Below are 19964 nucleotides of genomic sequence, written 5' to 3'. Positions count from 1 at the left end.
AAAGACAAAAGTCACATAATCATATTAATAGATGTTGAGAAAGCCTTCGACAAGATGCAACACCCACTGATGATTAAAACAGTCAATAAAATGAGTATTGAAGGGAAGCATCTCAAATAAAAAGACCACTTTTGACAAAGCCTCACCTAATATGCTCAGTGGTAGAAAACTGACAACTTTTCTTCCAAGATGAGGGACAAGATAAGGATGCCCACTCTCACCTTACCACTGTTATTCAACTTAGTACTGGAAGCCCTAGGCAGAGCAATTAGGCAAGAAAAAGAAATACAACGCATCCAAATTGGGGAGTAACACTGTCAGTATTTGCAGATGACATGACACCACATGTAGAAAACCCTAAAGACGCCACTGTTAAAGATTATTAGGAACAACAACAAATAATATAGTAAAGATGCAGCATACCAAGTCAATACACATGTGAGTGAGCATCTGATTTATGAGAGAGGGCAGTGCAGAGCAGAGGGAAAAGATGTGCTAGTCCAGTGTATAGACCTAGAATGCTTGGTTACCCATTTGGGGAAAAATAAAGGAAACTGAACAGTGCACATACCTATCAATTTCTGGTGAGTCTGACATTTAAGTGTGTCTACATGTGTGTTTATAGACGGGTAATGTAGAAAAATATTTTTACGACCTTAGGATAGGGAAGAATTTACTAAGACACGGGAAACAAACCATGAAAGAAAATACTTGATAAATCTGACTGCAGAAAAGTTAAGAATAACTATTTACCAAAAGACACAATAAGTAAAATGGTAAGCTAAACAAACTGAGGTAACTTTTTGCAGCAACTTTATCCTACAAATCCATAATTTGTATTTATAAACAACTATTGTGAACAGGAAAAAGGGCAAAAGACATGAATAGGCATTTCCCAGAAGAGAAAACATGAACTGCCCATCAACATATAAAAAAACGTTCAATCTAATTAGTAAACAGTAAAATGCAAATTAAAAAAAAAAAAAAAAAACAAACCCTGACCTGTCCTGGCTGCTGTAGCTTGGTGGATTGAGTGTCAGCTTGTGAACCGAAAGGTCACCAGTTCATTCCCAATAAGGGCACATGCCTGAGCTATTGGCCAGGTCCCCAGTTGGGGGGCATGTGAGAGGCAACCACACACCGATGTTTCTCTCCCTCTCTTTCTCCCTCCCTTCCCCTCTCTCTGAAACTAAAATAAAATCTTTAACCCTGGCCTGTGTCATACCTTATGCAAAAATTAACTCAAAATGGATCAGACATAAATGTAAAACAAATTTATAAAGTTTAGGAAAAAAACCACACATACATAGGAGATAATCTAGCAGGAGGCAAAAGATTCTTAGCCATGATACCAAAAACAAAATCTATAAAAGAAAAAAATCAATAAATTGGACTTGATCAAAATTAAAAACGTCTGCTCTGTAAAATACCCTGTTTAGAGGATGAGAAAATAAGCTACAGAGTGGGAGAAAATATTTGTAAACCAAAACCTTGATAAAAGACTAGTATTTAGAATATACATTAAGAACTCTTAAAACTCCACAGTAAAAAATTAAACAATCCAATGAGAAAGTGAGCAAAAGACATGTATAGATATCTCACATAGTGAAAGCACATGAAGAGATATACATTGGTCATTATGTTAATGCAAATGAAATCACAATGAGATATCACTACATACCTACCAGAATGGCTAAAATAAAATACAGTGACAGTAACAAATGTTGACAAGCATTCAAAGAACCTGGGTCACTCATACATTGCTGGTGGGGATGTAAAATTGTTCAGCCACTCTGAAAGTCAGTTTTTAAAAACCAAACACGCAATGGTCATATAATCTAGTAATTATACTACTAGATATTTACCTCAAAGAAAGAAACCAATGTTTACACAAAAACCTGTAATGAATGTTCATAGCAGCTTTATTTGGGAGAGGCAAGAACTGGAAGCCACCTAGGTGTCCTTAACTGGAACAATGAGCATACACCACGGAACACCATGCAACCACCAAAGGGATGAACTGCTGACACATGCCAACCACCTGGATGGACCTTCACGGCATGCACCCAGGAAAGCCAGTCCCAAATGGCTGCACACTGTATGATCCCACTTACGTTACATTCTTAAAATTACAGAGATGACAGGCACATCACTGGTTACCAGGGATCAGGGATGGTGGCTGGGGGGTGGAGGGTAGGGGGTGGCTCTGAAAGGGTAGTTGGAGGGACATCCTGGTGTTGATGGGACAGTTGTGTCTAGATTGTAGTGGGGGTTACACAAAGCTCCATGTGAGATGATACAGAACGATGCACCCTCTCTGCCCAGTGTCTGATTCCTGGCTTGATTCTGTACTGTAACTATGAAAGATGTAACCATTGAGGAAAACAGGGTGAAGGGTACCTCTATCTTTGCAACTTGCTATGAATCTGTAATTATTTCAACAAAGAGAAAAATAAGGCAATAGCTCTAAACGCAAACTGGTATCCTGGATTGGATCCTGTGACTGAAAGAGGACATTAGAAAAACTGGTAAAATCCAAATAAAGTGCCATTTAGTTCTCTTTGTACCAATGTTAATCTCTTAGTTTTGCTAAAGGTACTGAGGTGACGTAAGATATTAACATTAGGGAAAGCTAGATGAAGGGGAAGTATGTGGAACTCTTCTATGAATCTAAAATTATTTAAAAAAAAATAAGATCCTGATGCTAAATCCTGGGGTGGGCCCAAGTCTCAGTGTTTTTAACTTGCCAGGTGATTCTAATGTGCAGCCAAGGGGAAGAACCACTGTTCTGGAGAAAAATGATTTTAAAGTACAATAAGCCCTCACTTAATATCAAATGGGTTCTGCTTAAGCAAGCCAACTACAACAAAATAAATTTTACCACAGGCTGATCGGTATAAGCAAGAGTTAAGTTCCTAGGGCATCTCATCCACATTAGAATGAGATATTATTCAAGGACCTGCTGTATCTGTTTTCCACCTGGGATTTCGCTCTTGGAGTAGATTCCGTAAGAACAACTTCTCAGCAAGCACACTACTGTTGTTTTGAGACCTTCACTCCCGTTTATCCCAGATAAGGACCCAAATTCCTGAGAAATTTTCCAGAAATCTTCCTCTCACCCTACCCATTCTAAGATCCTTAGGTCCCTGTGATGCCCCCGTTTCCACACAAAGAACTGTGGACGGTAAACAGAGGTAAACCAGAAGAAAAAGACATGCCTTCTTGTTCCCAATTCTCTAAAACCCAATAGCTAGAGACAGGAAATAGGCAACGAGCTTAAAATGTTTCAGAGATATAGAAAAACTCTGATTTCATGTTTTGTTTTTTAAAGAAAGATCACGGTGACCCACCCACCTGGTCCTCCTCCAGCCCTCCCCTCCCGCGCTGCCCTCCATGCACTCACTCACACGGTCCCCCACCGAGGGCCAGGAAGACAGTGTGATGGTGTCTAACAGTTAGTTACTCTCCCTGGATCTGACAAGGAAGGAAGGATCAGGTGCAGCAGAAGAGCCCTTCCTCTCATACTTGACCTCTTGTTAAAACACAAAGTGACAATACTGTTAATGGCCACTAAGCAGGACAGGCAGGGGCGCAGCAGAACAGCAGGCCTTCTCAGTCCCCCAGGGGCCAGCTGGCATGCTCAGGGCTCTGTAAGGGTCAGAGAAGTCACCTCCACAGGAGGGGCAGGACTAGTGGCACAGACTTGTGAAGAATCGTGCTTCCAGGTTTGGCACATAGGACAGGCTGGGGTGTGCTCTGAAATGTGGCACTGTCAGGAAAGCCACAAAGTTCGCCACAGCCAAGGCCATGGATCTGAACCCCCAGCCAAAACTGGTGCTCTTGGTTTGCTCAGATAGTGCTGCCAGCAGCAGAAGACTGGCAGATTAGGAGTAAAGTGAGTACAGGTCACGGCCACACAAAGGCAGTAATTGTGTACTCACATCCTGGGTTGGCCCAAAGGGTACAGACACACTGTACTGTCACTGGGAGAAGGCTGGGCCCGTAAAACAGAAATGACGGTGTTCCTTTGACTCCCTTCAGAAGCAGGCCTGGGGGGCTGTGCCTTGCTGACCCCCATTTCCTAAAGGAGGCAGGACCTCCTGAATGCTCCTGGCACTGACACCTGGTTCTGAGAACAGCTCAGGACCAACATCTGTAAGGGCCATCTAAAACGTGGCCGGGAGGGGATGAGGACAGGCTGGTAGGAAGCTGCTCCGCAGCTGTACTCTCTCCATTCCCCACGTGCTTGTCTATTCCCCAGACCTGGGGCTGCCTGGCAAGCAGTTAAACTCCTGGGTTCCGCCCAGGGCTCTCCTCTGCTGGGAGGCTGGGTCTGCCGTGGTTGGACCCTACAGGAGAGAAGGAAAGGAGAATATCACAGTCAGTAAAGAGTGACAACCCTCTTTAGGACACAAAGCGTCAGGTCAGGCAGAGGTGCCACAGCATATATTGCAGCAGACTTGGGAGTGATTGGTTAGGAAAATGGCCAGCCTGACTCCACCTCAGAGTCACCACTGCAAGGGCAGGTGTCATCACTGAGAGGCAGCAAAGCAGGGGCTGGGGTTCTGCACACTGGAGGCCAAGGCCATAATGCTGGGCAAGGGCAGCCTGCCCTGGAAAGGAGCTTTAGGTTTCATGGATGGGAAGGTTTTCCATGAGTCCTTCTATCTTCTAGAAAGATGAAATGAAAAGTAGCAAGAAGGGACAGGAAGGACCCAGGCCCATCCTCAGAGAAATGCCTCCCAGGCCAGGGAAGCAGTTTCTGTGCTCCTCCTAGCAGCTAAACGGCTGGGAAAGCAAAGCAAAGCAAAAGAAAGATATTTACCTTGGGTGTTTTCTTAAAACAAAAAATGTTCACTAGTCCAGTCAATTATCAAATCCAGTTTCCAAATGTGCCAAAGAAGGAAACATCTACTGGGCAAGCTAGAGAGAGAGCAGAGAGAAAGAGAGAAGAGGAGGCAGGCTATTGAGGCGACCCCCCAGAGCCTCTGCCCGTGGCCCCAAGCAGACCGGCACTTGCTGGGCAGGAGAGCCGAGGCAGAGGCGCGCAGACACTGTTTCCGGCTGCTCAGAACAAGAGGGTCAGGGCAGGGAGAGTCTTCAGTGGACTTTCCCTGGGAAATCCAGTTCTGTGAAAGCTCAATGTGGAGGTGTTACTTCAAATTTGAAATGGCAGGTCAGACACTAGAAAACTGTTTCTGTAAAGGACTAATATTTTTAGGTTTTGCAAGTCATATGGTCTCTACGACAACAATTTGACTCCATTGTAGTTCAAAGGCAGCCACATACAATCTGTGAAAAAAGAGCTGGATCTAATAAAACTTCATTTACAGGACCAAACAGCGTGCCAGATTCAACCTTTGTCCTCTTTGCCAATCCTGGTATAAGCAGTCAAAAATCACCATGCTCTCTAAGCATGTAAATAAAGGCACCTCTCTGCATGGGAACCCAGTGGCAAAGTCACCCAGTGGCAGCTCTGACCCATCCTATTGAAGCAGTGCACGGTGAAACCTTCATGCGTGTAGCAACAGGAAACCCTCCAGGGTAACAGAGAAACTGCAGCAAGATGCCAGAGGTCCAAGGCCAGGGGCAGAAAGACAAGGGGCAAGTCTCATGGGATAAAAGTCAAGCCACATGCAGGAGGAAAAAACCCACAATATGACTATAGAAGGAGACAATAACCCATTACAAAGAAGAAATGACCCACAGAGACACTACACGTGACTCTCTTACACAACTGCCTAATGAACAGCTGAAGCCAAAAAAGGATTTTAAAAACCTCTGAGGAGGCCCTGGCTGGCTAGCTAAGTTGGTTAGAGCGTTATTTCAACATGCCAAGGTTGTGGGTTCAATCCCTGGTCAGGGCACACACAAGAATCAACCAGTGAATGCGTAAATAAGTGGAACAACAAATCAACAAATCAATGTTTCCCCCATTTCTCTCTCTCTCTCTAATGAATAAAAAACAAACAAAAACCTCTGAGGCCCTGGCCAGTGTGGCTCAGTTGGTTAGAGCATCATCCCACTACCAAAAGGTTATAGGTTTGAGCCCTGGCTGCGAACCAAAGTGTCACAGGCTCCATTCCCAGTCAGGGTACATGCCTGGGTTGCAGGCCATGACCCCCAGCAACTGCACATTGGTGTTTCTCTCTCTCTCTCTATCTCCCTCCCTTCCCTCTCTAAAAATAAATAAATAAGTAAAATCTTTACCCCGCCCCCCCCAAAAAAAAGGTTGCACGTTCAATTCCCTGTCAAGGTACATGCCTAGGCTGCTAGTTTAATCCTCTGTCCAGGTGAGTACGATCCCTAAAACGATTGATGTTTTTCTCTCTCTCTTCCTCTCTTTCTAAAAGCAATTAAAAAGTATCCTCAGGTGAGGGGAAGGACGGAAGGAAGGAAGGAAGGAAGGAAGGAAGGAAGGAAGGAAGGAAGGGAGGGAGGGAGGGAGGAAGGGAGGGAGGGAGGGAGGGAGGAAGGGAGGAAGGGAGGGAGGAAGGGAGGAGGGGGGGAAGGGAAGGGAGGGAAGGGAGGGAAGAGAAAGAAAAGAAAAGAAAAGAAGAAAAGAAAAGAAAAGAGAAAAAAGAAAAAAAGAAAAGAAAAAGAGAAAAAAGAAAAAGAGAGAGAGAAAAGAAAGAAAAGTCTCTGGGTATCTGGTAAAGGATAAAACGAAGAGAAAACCATCGCTCTCAGGCTCACCATGAATGTGACACACGCAGTCTGGGCAGCAGACAGAGCCAGGAACAGCTCCCATGCAGGAAAACCAAAACCAAAAGGCTTGCAAACGAATGTCTTGGTTTTTGAGACACAAGTCTAGTGCAACAGGGAAAACCTCTATGCAAGGGGATGTCATAAAATCAAAGGACATCGCAGCAATACACACAGGAGTGCCACCAGTCCCACAGGACGGCATGGATGTTCACTCGGGAGGGGTCCTGGGCCAGCCTACCTGTGGGGCTGAGGCACACACACCATCTGAGACCCTTTGCCCAGCACCCAGGGACGGGGCACTGGGCTGAGCCACCAAAGGGGCCCAACATGGGAGTCTGATGTCCCTTGCATCTGTACATCGCCTCTCAAAAAGTACCTTTCTGCTATAAGAACACACTGTGTTCTCATGCATGGGCCTGAGTAAACAGAGCTGTTCCACCACAGCCTAGAGACCAAGGACATGCACAGGCTCCAGGCCAGAGTGCCTGAGTCTGTCTCTGCCTCTAATTCTTCATCTGGAAAATGGGCACAACAACTACCCCCTCTCAAACTTCAGGGAAGTGCTCTCACATGAGTGAGGATAAAGAAAGCGCTGAGCAGTGCTCAGCACATAAGTGTTCACTAAGAGCCCCGTGTCCCCATGGCAGGGGTCAGGCCCTGAGGCCTGCATTCCCTTCCACAGCCTCTCCAAAGCCCCACATACTTCTCCAGGAATGCCAACCACTGCCATATCTCTTGCCCTAACCTAGGAGCTCAATCATAATAAAAGAACCTGATCAACAAGGACAAGAAAGTTCCCAGGCACTGACCACTCCTCCCCAAAGCCCACCCTTCACAGGCTGCTCTGCACCCTCCCTCCTTAGATGTGCATGATGGGGCTACCATCTCATCACAGAGTCGAGCCTTGCAACACCCTCCTCCTGTACACAGTAGGACCAGGAGAACTCACAGCCTGCTTTAAACACGAGTGTGATTTAACCACAGGCCTCAGGTGCCCTTTCTAGCTGGGAAGGTGCCCACCAGTCATCCGCCTTCTAAGCTAGACCCACTGGTGACCCAAATCTTCATTTTCCAGGTGACCTAACCCTAATTCTAAATGGCCAACAGAGATTCTGAACTTGATCTTATTCCCACTTAACAAGTGTTCTTTAACTCAGTCAATCATCCTAACAGGGCCTCAAGAGAAAATGTTGACTTAATATACTCAAGTACCTATTGGTCTATTATTATGGCTCAGTGTCATCTGAGCTATAAAAAACAGCAAGAAGCCCTGACTGGTGTGGCTCAGTTGGTCAGGTGTCATCCCTTGAAGCAAAAGGTCGCCAGTTCGATTCCCAGTCAGGGCATATGCCTGGGTTGCAGGTTCAGTCCCTGGTCGGGGAGCACATGAGAGGCAACCGATGAATGTTTCTCCCTTCTCTTTCTCCCTCCCTTCCTCTCTTTCTAAGTAAAAATAAAAATAAAAGTAAAATAAACAGCAAGAAAAAAAGAAGCTGGGGACAAAAAAGGAGGAAGACAAAAGAATGCAGGGTGGAGCGAGTGTAGAGAGAGCAAGTCTGTGTGCGCCAGCAGCACGGACCGGGAAGGGCACGGCACATGCCTTCTTCATTGACACAAGTGGAACGTGGCCGTGCAGGCTCACCTGCTGCTGAGGCTGTCCTGTCACTGAGGAGCCTGGTCTGGCTGCCTGAAATGACCTGGAGGTCCAAGTTCTCAGGGGACGGAGGCAGGTTCTGGGCCCGGGTAGCCAGGAGCGCATTGAGGTACTGTAGTCGTGTGACCTGGAGGACAGAGTGCATTACTGGGCAGGTGAGGCATGTGGCCATACCCCCCATGCCCACCTCTTGCCCACAAGCACCTGAACCAGGTGGGAGAGTCACACTGGGCAGGATGAGGAGAAAGAACCATAGCCTAGCTAAGGGCAGAAGAGAGCATTCAAGCAAAGTGCCTTTAAGATCTCATCTAGAAACTGGGTATGTAGGCCCAGAGATGGGACCAGATCAGCAGTGGTCAGAGGGGGCCCCTGGGGAGCCAAGGCCATCATTATGCAGAGCAAGTTCAAGGTTTGCTCTGGGACATCTCAGACTGACTCCACTGGAATTTACCCTCAATTCACATAAACTGGTAACTAGGTGGTCTAGCCCCTTGGGGACACAAAGCTGGTTAGAAGCCAGCATCAATGAGCAGCCCAAACCTTGATGAACTGCAGGTCAGAGAGAGCCCTCACAGTGTAGTCAGGACAATACGTGGACAAGTGGGTGCCGTCAGCTGGCTCAGGCTGCAGGTCATGTCGGAGGGACTGAAGCGAGGACACTGGGGACTGGTGAACTAGTGAAAGGAACAATCAGTGATGGGGAAGCCATGCTGGGAGCCGGGCAGGCCCCACTCTGGTGGGGGCCAACTGCACAGCCTCTAAGATCCACCCAATAATCACACCGGGGAGGGACTGCGACCAGAACTTTGGAGAATTGGCAAACATACTTCCTCCAGGGAGAAGTTTTACAGGGATGGGGGTGAGCAGCAAAGACATGCCCTGAAAACATGCTGCCCCTTCCTGCTCCATGACGCTTAGAGTAGGAAATCCAGCAGGTCCTGAAGTAGATCACCTTGAAGGAGGCTCAAGCGCTGGAGGAAGAAAGGGCAGAACCCTGGCCCCGGGGCCCCAGCTCGAGTACGGGAAGAGCCCAATGGCCAGCCCAGCCTTCATTCAGGAGGGGCTGCAGCTTACCCGAGGATGGCACGGTCAGGGCAGACACGCCGTAATAGGTGAAGGCCCCGTTCTCGAACTTCAGGCCCTCCTTCCCAATCTCCACCTCAACCCTGCCCTGGGAGGTGGAGGGAGAGACACAGAGGCGTACACACTACCGTTCCTGCCAGAAGGGTGCACAAGCAGAAAGCACCCACTCTGATTATGCAGGGATGCACCTAGATGTGCCTCCTTCTCTCAGACCCTTCCCTGCTTTCTGGTCAGGTGGGGGCCTGGCCCAGGCTCCTGGTTACCTGCAGAATGAGGACGAAGTAATCCACAGGCTGGCTGCGCTGGTACAGGTAATGATGTGCAGCCAGGCGGTTGTTCTCGTCAAACCTCACCTCCTGGTTGACGATGGGGTGCCTCAGCAGGTGCAGCAGGACCTTCTCGGAGATTCGTAATGGGCTAAACACATCCACCTCTGCCCAGGGCAGAGAGAAGAGAAGTGGCCACTGGGCCCTGACTGGCCTGTGTAACCACACTGACTCTTGCTGCCCACCTGGAATGTCCTGGCTGGCCCTTGAGCCAAGTCTCCTTCCCAACACAAGGAACGGGCAGCCACATACACCACAGGCAGCACCAGCCTGGCCCTGGCTTTCAGCTGTTTGGCACAGAGGAGCTGCCCCCTCAGGCAACCTGAGTGTCCAGAAGAGTATCTCTACTGACAGGGCAGCCAGGAGAAGCCCCAAGGTTCTCCTGGATGTTCTCCTTCTTATTGGGGATGGAGCAGTCCATGTCTGCCCTGGGGGGTGGGGTGGGGGGGTCACCTGACACACTGGATGACTAGCAAGAGAGTGGGGACAAGGCATACCCTTCACCCTCACCTCGGGAAAGGAAGCGCTGGGTGGCCAAGAGCAGCTGAGGCGAGATTTTCACTTTATGCTCATCGTCAGACACCTTGAACAAGGAAAACTCCTCTTTCCGTCTGAGAGGGGCGCTGAGAGAAGCAGGCTTCTTCCTCACCATGGTGTCTTCTGGGATGGTGAGCAGAAGGGGCTTAGGCACCAGTATGTTGCCCGCACCCCCTCCACAAGACTGGGGGCTCCTGGGGGACAACTCAGACCCCCAGACACACATTCTTGGCTCTTGAGATTGTACCCAGATGTCAATGCCACCACACAGTAATCCTGATACTCAGGACAGAGGGCAAGTAGCCTATATTGCAGTCACACCCGAGGAAGGACTAGCAAAGACTGTACCTCTCCTTGGAATTGGAGCAAGATAATGCTGACATGACACAAAGAAGCAGCAAAGTGATAGGCACCTGTGGTCACTAGAAGACTGCTCCCCAAAAAGTAGGCACTGGAGGAAGCCCGGTGCTACATGATGGCAGCTAACCCAGTGGCCCCGTGCCTGAGGCAGTCAAGAAACAAAACTAACAATGCTGCATTGTGGGATGCATGCACGGGCAAAGCAATTCACTTTACAGCACACAAGGGTGGGTGGCCCAGTGTCCTAAGTGCCATGAGAGGCCCCAGTCATCGAGCATGGATTCCGTGTCAACCCTGTAGACCTAAGCCACCATCCTAAGAGGCAGATGCTTCTAAGGCACAACCATGGCCCTGGTAACCTCCTGGGGCCACCTCCTTAGCAAAGACCTCCTTTTGGGAAGGCCTCCTCCCTTTCGGGAAGACCTCCTTAGCAAAGAACGAGTTCTCTGAGGAGACACTTCAGTAATGTACAAACCACATAAGAAGCAAAAGGTGTGAGGAGAGAGTCTGGGAAATGCACATTAAGGGCCGAGCCCCTCAGTAATGGAGAAAACAAGGGAGCCCCAAGCACTGGGACTGCAGGTCCACCCAAGATGGGCCACGACTCTGCATCCATGGGTAGGAGTGAGCCCTCCTGTAAAGGGGCAAAACTGTTCCACACAGGGGGACACAAAACAGAGATAACATCTCTGATCAGAGACCCACCATCCCCTGAAACCGAAACACAAGGGGAGATTGTACCCAGACTTGTTCCCCTGAAATACACATCTCAGTGAACCTGAAAGACCAGCTGAGCCACACTGCAGGAGGCAAGACTCACGGTAGTCCTCAGACTCGTCCAGGATCTCGGACTTGATGATCTCCTCAATGACGTCCTCCAGGGTGACCAGGCCCAGGACCTCATAGAAGGGGTCACCTTCACCCTCGTTGTTCACCTTCTGCACGATGGCCAGGTGGGACTTCCCTGGGGGAAGGGATGTGCACGTCACAATGTGCTGGAGGCGCCTGTGTTTCTCGGCCCCATCCTGCACAAGCCCACCAAAAGGACAGATGCTAATATTTGTGTTCCTATGAAGCACCAAGCACTGGGCGTGACCTTTCTAGGATTTTACTGAAGATTCTCAACATGCTCATGAGGACTCACCTCACCTCACATTCAAGGAACCTAAACCCCAGACACTGCACTCACCTAAGCTAAAGTCAGCCCCGGGTCTGTGTGGCTCCAAGCCGTGAATGTGGCTTAGGCATGGATGCATCACACAAATTAAGGACACAAGGCACTAAACCCAGAAATGCAGGCTCCATGGGACCATCTAGGTGAGGGAGCCAACAAGGCACCCCCACCCGACTCACTCTCCTAGGGCAGTTTTCCTAATTCTGAAGGCTGCCCTTTATTTCCAGAAGCCAAGGTCTATGAAGCTCGTCCAGGGGATGAAGATAAATGGTAATCAGCCAGTCAGAGCCCAAACTGTGTGGTAGGAGGCACAGCAGCAGGGAACTTTCCCCTTCTCCTGTCTTTCTTGGGTTACCTTCTTGTTTATCTGTCTAGTAAGGAAATGTGAGCTTCTCAGCGCTGGGGAAACTTTAAGAATTTACTTTGCTTTGGGTAAGCGTTCTTCACCTATAAAACTTTCTACCTATACAAAAAAAGAAGAAGATACAATGCAAGCCACATATGTAATTTCAAATTTTTGAGTGGCTACATTAAAAAAGACTCAGGTGAAATGGATTGACAATATATTGTAATAACTCAATGTAGCTAAAATATCACTTCAATATGTAATCACTATAAACATATCAATAGATATTTTACTTTTTTGTGCCAAATCTTTGAAGTTTGGTGTGTGTTGCACCTACAGCACGTTTCAGTTCAGGCCAGTTAGTTACCTGTCCAGAGTGCAGCAGCCACACATGGGTGGTAGGTAGCAGATGGGCTGTGCAGGTCCGAGACCTGAGAGCAGACTGGTCTCAGCTGCACCCTTCTCTGTTACTAGTGAAAACAGCTTGGGCAGGGAGCTGGCCTGGACCTGCACATGAAGAAGGTACTTGCTTCAAGAATCTTTTGATTAAGCAAGAAGTCAAGTTCCTTTTGTGTGAATCAACCTTTACATTCCTTGAGTTTAATTACAATGCAATGAGTAGAGTTTAGAAACACACTCTATGGAACTCTATCTGGCACACTCACCCCATTCCTACAGCACCCCCCACCCACACTGTCCTGGCCCCAGCAAACTGGTATAGGAAGGCCTCTGCTCCAGAGTTGGATGAAATGCAAAAACGTCAAGACTCAACCAAATGCTATTAGTGTATTATTATTAGTAGTGGTAAACCACTAACAGGATGATCAAGAAAGGAATGAGGCTATAAAAGAGTAAAAAGATTTACTGTATTTTATCAAACCTGAGATGCCATTGATTGTGAAGCACAGCCTGGCTGCAGAGAGGTTAAGAAGCATGTTTTAGTGATTACTGTGTGCTGGCCACCAATGGCTTTACTCATTTATTACCCTGAGTCTTTCTTTCCAACAACTCCCTAAGGCACATAATACTATTATTCCCATTTACAGTTTACAGAGAAAACGAGGCCCAGGGACGTTCAATACTCTACCCAAGTGCAAAACCAGGATTCAAACCCAAGCAGCTGGCTCCAGAGTTCATTGTCTTCACCACCATGCTTCACTGGCTTTCACTGAGAACAGTCTTAGAACACCCTCCCCTCAGGTGATTCCCACAGGGCCCATCTAAATAAAAGAAAAAATCATTCTTTCTCTTTCATCTCAATGATGCTCTAATAGGTTTAGACAAAAATTAAAGGTGGAAATGATACATTACATATCTTGCCCTTTCCAAAGGAAAAGGCTGGGAGTCCCTGCAGAACAATCTGTTCATTCCTACGGAGATGGGCACTGAATGGGAGTTGCAGCATTTCTAGAAGCTTTCTTCCCCTTGGCATTTGTGTTGGGAATGGCTCACACCAGAAGGCAGGCGCTATTTCTAGGAGGGCCATGGGAACCCTGCCACATGATATCAATCTGTCAGGCCAAATCAGGAAGGCCAAGACACACAATTTTAACCAGCAGTCTTCTTGGATTCTGGTACCAGAGCTCAGGTTCTACATGGCCATCTAAGGGCACAGATGACCCATTTCAGCTCCCTTCTTCCAGGAAACTACTTGCCGTGGCAGGTTATCTACAAAACGGACTAACTTCTCTCTTGCCTTCAAACTTCTATGAAGGAGGCACAATTTTCTCAATGACCTGCTACATGGAAGGCCCCCCAAAACAGTGGCCATGTGATTTCATCTCCAGACAATGTTTGAGGGGACCCAGAAGGCAACTGTGAGAAAGCAGTGGAAGTACACAGAAAAAGGGCAGTTGGTGGGGTTATGTCTATTTTTCATCTGAGAGGATACACAGTCTGAAAATATGGGCCCTGCTGGCAAACATGGCCACAGGCCTGCCTTGTGCCAGGGCGACAAGCAAGACACAGGTGGTATGTCTCAACATCGACCAGAAAGCCCTGAAAAAGCCCTACAGTTTAATTTAGCTAGTTAGCAGGCACCAGAGTACTCATAAATTTTATGCATGCTCAAGGACTCTTTTGAAATGCCCTCTTTTGAATATCCTAGTTTCTAGGATAATTTTAAAAATTCAGTTGGAGTTTAAACTCCTCTGCCCTTTTGTTTTTTAAAGCAACTGCTTGAATCTGTCCCATAAGAAAGAACACTGCTAACATTCCCCATGGAAGATCTGACTCTTCAGAGCTGTGACTTTTAACAATGAACCAGGACTCAGGCACTTTAAAGCAGAGACCGACAAACTCACCTACCCTAACCCCCCTCTGGCTGAAGTCCTTGAATTATCTCATTGGGGGTTGACAAAGAAGGCAGAGGCTGATGGCTTTCAAGGAAATACATATTATTTATTCTGGCTCCAAAGTACTCATTCTTCCTGGTAATGTTGGTACAAAATAATCAGTGTCACCTTAAGTCTGCACACTGACTGAAGGCTCCTCACTGGGGAGGGGGACTCTTCCAGACTATAAAGTCCCAGAGAGACAGGGCTCTGGAAGCACAATAGCAACAGAAGCCAGAATGGTAGCTGCCAAGATGTCAGGGACTCCAACCTTCAGGAAATCCAGAGGCACCACTACCTCACACTCCTGGCAGAGAGGTAGGATGGGAACAGAGTTCTGAAAGCTCCTCAAGACTGCAATATGCCTTTTGTTCATAAGCAGAATAAAGAAAGGGGTTGGGCTATAAAGAAGATATCCACCAAAGAACTGCACTGCATGAGAAGCAGAAAAAGCTCCAGGATTTCAGAGAAAAGAGGAGGTCATTCTACCCTAAGAATGGCCCTCACTCACCACAGGAGGAGGAAGGCAAGGGAAGGAAGCACTCCCCACTCAACCTCCAGGTTGCAAGTCGCCCCCGCCAATTTCTAGTACTAGTAGAAGGAGGAGGAGGAACTGTTGCTAATAGGCAGCTACTGGGTTAGCATCAGGCTGCATGAAACCTGCTTGGCTGTCCAGTGCTGCTCTGAGGCCACCACTAGCACAGGAGTGGCCTACCCTGTGGCCATCCCTACCTACTGGCTCCTTTCCAACAACATCTAAACCTAAACCCACTTGCCCATCTTAATCCCCACCTCATCCTCTCACAGCCACTGGTCTCTGGCTTCTGCAGCCATACTTCATGGAAAGCCTGTCTTCAATACCTGTTGTACCTACCTCTCATCCCTCATTCACTCCATCCCAACACCCTACACCAAAACACCCAACCCACTTGTGCAAAGGTCAAGGGAACCCTGCTGGCTGGATCCAGGTGGCACAACACTGGCCTCCTCTTCCGATCACTCTCCTTCCCTTGGTGAGTGGTCTCTTGCCCAGGTCCAGATGGTCTGAGGCACTGGCCCTTCTCAGCAGCCTCTCCTCTGCTGCCCTCACAAAACATGCATGCACCCTCAGGGTTAGGCTCTCTGCTCCCCTTCTGTGGTTGTGGGACCACTGCTACACTCAAGACCATATGTTCACCTCCACTCAGATCCTTCCAATTTCACATCACCTGCTCTCTAAGACTTGGCCAAAGGGCTACTGCACAAACTCCAATGTCCAGAACACACTCCTAGCCCAGCCCCAATCCCTCTTCCCTGACCATGCTCGGCCTCAGGGAAGGTGAAAATCCAGGCCTCTTCCCCAGCTCCTTCCTCTTGCCCCCAAGCACCTGACAACCTAAAACCCTCCAATTCCACCTCCAAAAGCTCTCTTGGGACTCCTTTCCAGGCCCTATTCAGCCTGCCACCCTCTCCTCTGCAACCCCCACCACCCACCCACTGTTCCCCACACCAGTCATGGCGACAAGCTCTGCTCACAGGCACCACCCTGGTGTCAAGTCTAGCCTCCCTAGTGTCTCAAGCTGGGAGGTGGCACAGGAGGGATGGAATGAACCCTCTCCAGCTGACTTCAGGGCCACCTCATAGACCACAGTGACCTAGATGAAGTACTTACCACCAGGAAGTTCTGTCTGGCCCCTCCTCTGGGCTCCCCTCCCCTGAGAGGGGCTGCATGGCCACCCCTCAAATTCTCTAGCAGGGCAGTCAGAGCTACCCATCAAAGCCTCCTGCCCAACAGGAAGCACAGTAACCACTCAACTATGCAACACTCAGGCCTCTCAAAAACACAAAAAGTGATGCTGCATGTACACACTCACGAGTCTGGCATACAGCAGTGCTAACACAGGAGTTAACACAGTGATCACCACAAAGCTGTCTCCTTGCCATCTGTCAGGGGCTCACCAAGTACCTCCCAGGCCAGCCTGCAGTGGAAGACCTTATAGCTGCCAGAAAATCAGGGAGCTTTGCTCACTTCCCAGCCTCACACACAGGCTTTAGGATCAAGCCCACCCAGAATCCTGGGGTGTCCCATGCCCATCCTGCAGGAGTTTAAGCTGGTGGCCAAGGAGCAGCCAAGCTCTAAGGAGCACACCCAAGCCTGGCAATGCAGAGGACTGCAGAGGAGCACCACACCTTCACATTGTAGAGTAAGTCTTGGTTTTTACCTGCAACCTTAGAGTTGCTCATACATAACAAGATGAAATATGTAGTTGAGGGGAAACTTGAGAGACCACAGGGTTAAAAAGGGGAAACTTTTCTAAAAGATAGAGGAAGTTTTCTAAAGACAGCTGAAGAAGAGGCTAAATCAGTATCCATGAAGTTGCTTTTGGCAAATCAAAGTGGACTCTTCATCTACACCAACAAAAAAGTATATGCCAATCACTCACTTTTCTGTAATCAAGAAGGCTGCAGCCCATTAGTGACAATGCTGACCTGGAAACAGGCCAAGCTATTTTGACATTACAGGTATCCCTTACTTCATTGCTCTTCAGATGTTGCATTTTTTACAAATTGAAGTCAAGATCCTCCACCAGCAAAAAGATTAAGACTCACTTTATTGTGGTGGTCTGGAACTGAACCCACAATATCCAAAGTATGCCTGTACATGTAAATAGATAATAGCTTCAAGTTATCTGGAGAACTAGTTTTTTCTACTTTTTAAAGTTTCTATCCACGAGTTTGAACCTGCTTCAAAGCCATAGCCCATAAAAATGACCTGGAAAGGGAAAGAGCTGCGGGTTAGAGCCTAGTGAACACACCTCCCAGAACTGGGGGCCTACCACGAAAAGGGAAGTTTTGCTGTCTCTAGAAATGTCACCCTCTGAACGATAGCCTTTAAATAATATTTCAAAAAGTCACTCAAAGCTGCAAGGCCATCATCTTCTTTAAAGGCCACATTAAAAAAAAAGCCACTTTGAGGTCTCACTGCCTTCCACAGGGCTGGGACCCTCTTCCCAAGGCTTCCATAACCCTCCATCCCTTTTCTAAGGGAGGGCGAAGGCCTTCGGGTTCCCTCCACGATTCCTGGACTTTACCTCGCTTGAACTCCTCCAGAACAGCGTCTAGCTTCGTGTCGTTGAAGACAAAGTGGAGTGGGTGGTTGTAGAAGCGGGTGATGGTGCTGAGCGGCGTGCAGTCCTCAGGATCCACAAAGGCCAAGTCCTTGAGATAGAGCATGTCCACGATGTTCGAGCGCTCCTCCTCGTACACAGGGATGCGCGTGTGGCCACTCTGCATGATGCTAGCCAAAACGCCAAAGTCCAGCACGGTGCTGGCGTCTAGCATAAAGCAGTCCTCAAGCGGCGTGAGCACTTCCTCCACCGTCCGGTAGCGCAGCACGCCCTTGCTTAGGTCGCTGTAGGGGTCGCCGCCGCCTCTTGCCAGCTCCAGCACGCGCTCTCGCAGCCGCCCAGGTCGCGCCGCCAGCTCCAGCAGCTGCCCCACCGGCAAGGCCACGGGCAAAGTGAGCAGCACAGCCAGGCGGCTGAGCGCCAGAGCGCGCGGGGCCAGAGCCAGTGTCCAGCGTCCGCTCACGGCGGCCGGCAACACCTCGGCTACCAGGAACGCGAGCCCTGCGCTGCCCAACACGGCGGGCAAGGCGCGATGGCCGGCAGCGCTGTACAGCAGCACAGCCAGCGCCGCCTGCGCCAGGCTAGCTAACAGCAGCAGCGCGCCAAGGACGCAGCCGGCCCAGCGCCTCGCTGGCTCCAGGCGCCGCGCCGCTGCGCGCTCTGCCTCTGAGCCGTTCTCGCGCAGCACCTGCACCTCGGCTGGTGCCAGCACCAGCGCGCTCAACTGGAGGCCTCGTGCCAGCGCTGCCAGTGCTAGCAGCCCCGCCGCCCCGAAGCCTAGCATCCAGGACGGCACCGCCTCCTGGAACGCCGCCTCGACGCTCGGCTCCGTGCGCACGGCCTCGGCACGCAGGCGCAGGCGCAGCAGCGCACGCCACTCGCCCGCGGAGGTCGCCGCCGCTTCTCCAGCTGCCGTGCCGCTGGGCTCCCCACGCACTGCCAGCAGTGCCAAGTGCGGGAGCTCGGCCTCGGCGCGCAGGCGCAGCAGCGCACGCCACTCGCCAGTAGGGGCCACCGCCTCCCCCGGCTCCGCAGCCGGCCCGCCCTCGGGGCAGCCCGCCCCCTCGGGGACCGCCCAAGACCAGGAGCTGTTAGCTAAGCCCGAGCCGAAGAAGCGCAAGCGGAAGGTGGCCTCGGGCGCAGCAGGCACCTCCCCTCCGCGTGCCCACGACGCGCCCGCAGCCCCGGCCTGCTCCAGGCAGACGCCCAGCACTCGCGGGCCCTGTGCCGCCTCCCCGGCGGCGTGCCCCAGGCACAGCGAGGCCAACAGCCAGCTCAGCAGCCCCGCCGCCGCCACTGCCGCCATCGCCCGCTGCCCCTCTCGCCCTCCGTGCAGCCTACCTCCACCTCTGTCGGCCAATCGGTGCTGCGCTCGCACCGCCTGCGCCAATGGGCGATGCTAAGGGGCGTGCCCAGGGTCGGGCTAGGCTGCGCCAGGGCGTAAACAGGCCGTGCGGGCGAGGCGAGGCGGGGCTGGTGGGGCCTGTGGGGCTTGTGGGGTGTGTGGGCGCGGCGCTCTGCGTGGTAGTCCCCGTGCGGGAGACCTGGCTAGAGCTCTGAGAAGTTCCGGGCGGGACTTCTGAGAAGTGCCGCTTTGGGAACTGCCGACTAGAGGCAAGGATGTGGAAGGGAGATCCGGAGCTGGGCTCCAGGAAACTAAGGTTCGGGCAGATGCTTGTTGATGACTCCCAACCTCGCTGTAGTCTGGGGACGACGACATAGCCTTTGGAAGAAAAGATATAAACACACGAGATCACTACCCACCGGGACTCTTGCCGCTACTTCATGTTGTTTTCTAGGAGAAAAGTAAAGCCCAACTCGGCGTGGATGTTGTATTTCAATGCCACCTACCTAATATGGCGTCATCCACCCAGGTCACCACCTAGCCACATTCGGCAACAGCGGCTCTGTCAGCAATTCATGGACCTGTCATTCCACTTGTACTTCTTTGGTCTCAGGCTTCCTGGGGAAAGAACCTATCTATCACTTAATTTTGTTGAGGAAACCTTTGGACAGACACAGCAATTTGGATCACACTTGGAAAGCACAAATGGTCATTTGAACTGTCAATATCCAAAGACAAAGAATCCAGAATATGGTGAAGCTCCTCACCGAGTGCTTCCCTGTTAACAGTAGAGGCCTCAGCTGTACTTCTCCAGCTCCTTCCTCAGATCTGCGCCATTTCCCCTCCCCTGCTTAGTCGCAGCACCAATGGAGACACTTGCCACTTGACCTGCAGGTCCCTCCTTGACCCTTCATGGGCCATTTTCCCTACTGGTCATTTGGTTCAAGACATTTCCATGTTTTATTCAAATGTATGTTTTAAATTCATAGCT

General features: G+C 49.9%; 1 protein-coding gene across 2 annotated transcripts; it reads right to left on the bottom strand.

Moving 5' to 3' along the window:
* Nucleotides 1-1904: 1904 nt before the first annotated feature.
* Nucleotides 1905-19931, bottom strand: CNNM3 (cyclin and CBS domain divalent metal cation transport mediator 3). 2 transcript variants are annotated; one of them, XM_045827586.1, is made up of 9 exons: nucleotides 17593-19931; nucleotides 11489-11632; nucleotides 10282-10431; nucleotides 9709-9878; nucleotides 9437-9533; nucleotides 8903-9036; nucleotides 8351-8489; nucleotides 4826-4923; nucleotides 1905-4349 (listed from the first exon to the last, which is right to left on the bottom strand). In XM_045827586.1, the coding sequence occupies exons 1-8, from the start codon at nucleotides 18932-18934 to the stop codon at nucleotides 4874-4876; spliced, it is 2226 nt and encodes a 741-aa protein (XP_045683542.1). In that variant the 5' UTR covers nucleotides 18935-19931; the 3' UTR covers nucleotides 1905-4349; nucleotides 4826-4873. The 2 variants fall into 2 exon arrangements, with proteins under 2 accessions (XP_045683542.1, XP_045683541.1); XM_045827585.1 differs by lacking the exon at nucleotides 4826-4923 and having other exon boundaries at nucleotides 17593-19928.
* Nucleotides 19932-19964: the final 33 nt, after the last annotated feature.

The sequence above is a fragment of the Phyllostomus hastatus genome, unplaced genomic scaffold (genome assembly GCF_019186645.2).
Source record: "Phyllostomus hastatus isolate PE091 unplaced genomic scaffold, TTU_PhHast_1.1 phas_scaffold_78, whole genome shotgun sequence".
In the NCBI taxonomy this organism is placed as follows: Eukaryota; Metazoa; Chordata; class Mammalia; order Chiroptera; family Phyllostomidae; genus Phyllostomus; species Phyllostomus hastatus.
The sequence above is the reverse complement of the archived record's forward strand: the minus strand, read 5'-3'. Positions and strand labels throughout refer to the sequence as shown.

What these genes read in the sequence shown, in the direction of transcription:
- CNNM3 (XM_045827585.1), bottom strand. Translation starts at nt 18,934, where the DNA reads ATGGCGGCAGTGGCGGCGGCGGGGCTGCTGAGCTGGCTGTTGGCCTCG. An exon ending in GGACGAGTCTGAGGACTACC is followed by an intron (nt 10,432 to 11,488) that starts GTGAGTCTTGCC and finishes TCACCATCCCAG; the next exon opens with AAGACACCATGGTGAGGAAG. An exon ending in CAGGACAGCCTCAGCAGCAG is followed by an intron (nt 4,350 to 8,350) that starts GTGAGCCTGCAC and finishes TCTCTCCTGTAG; the next exon opens with GGTCCAACCACGGCAGACCC.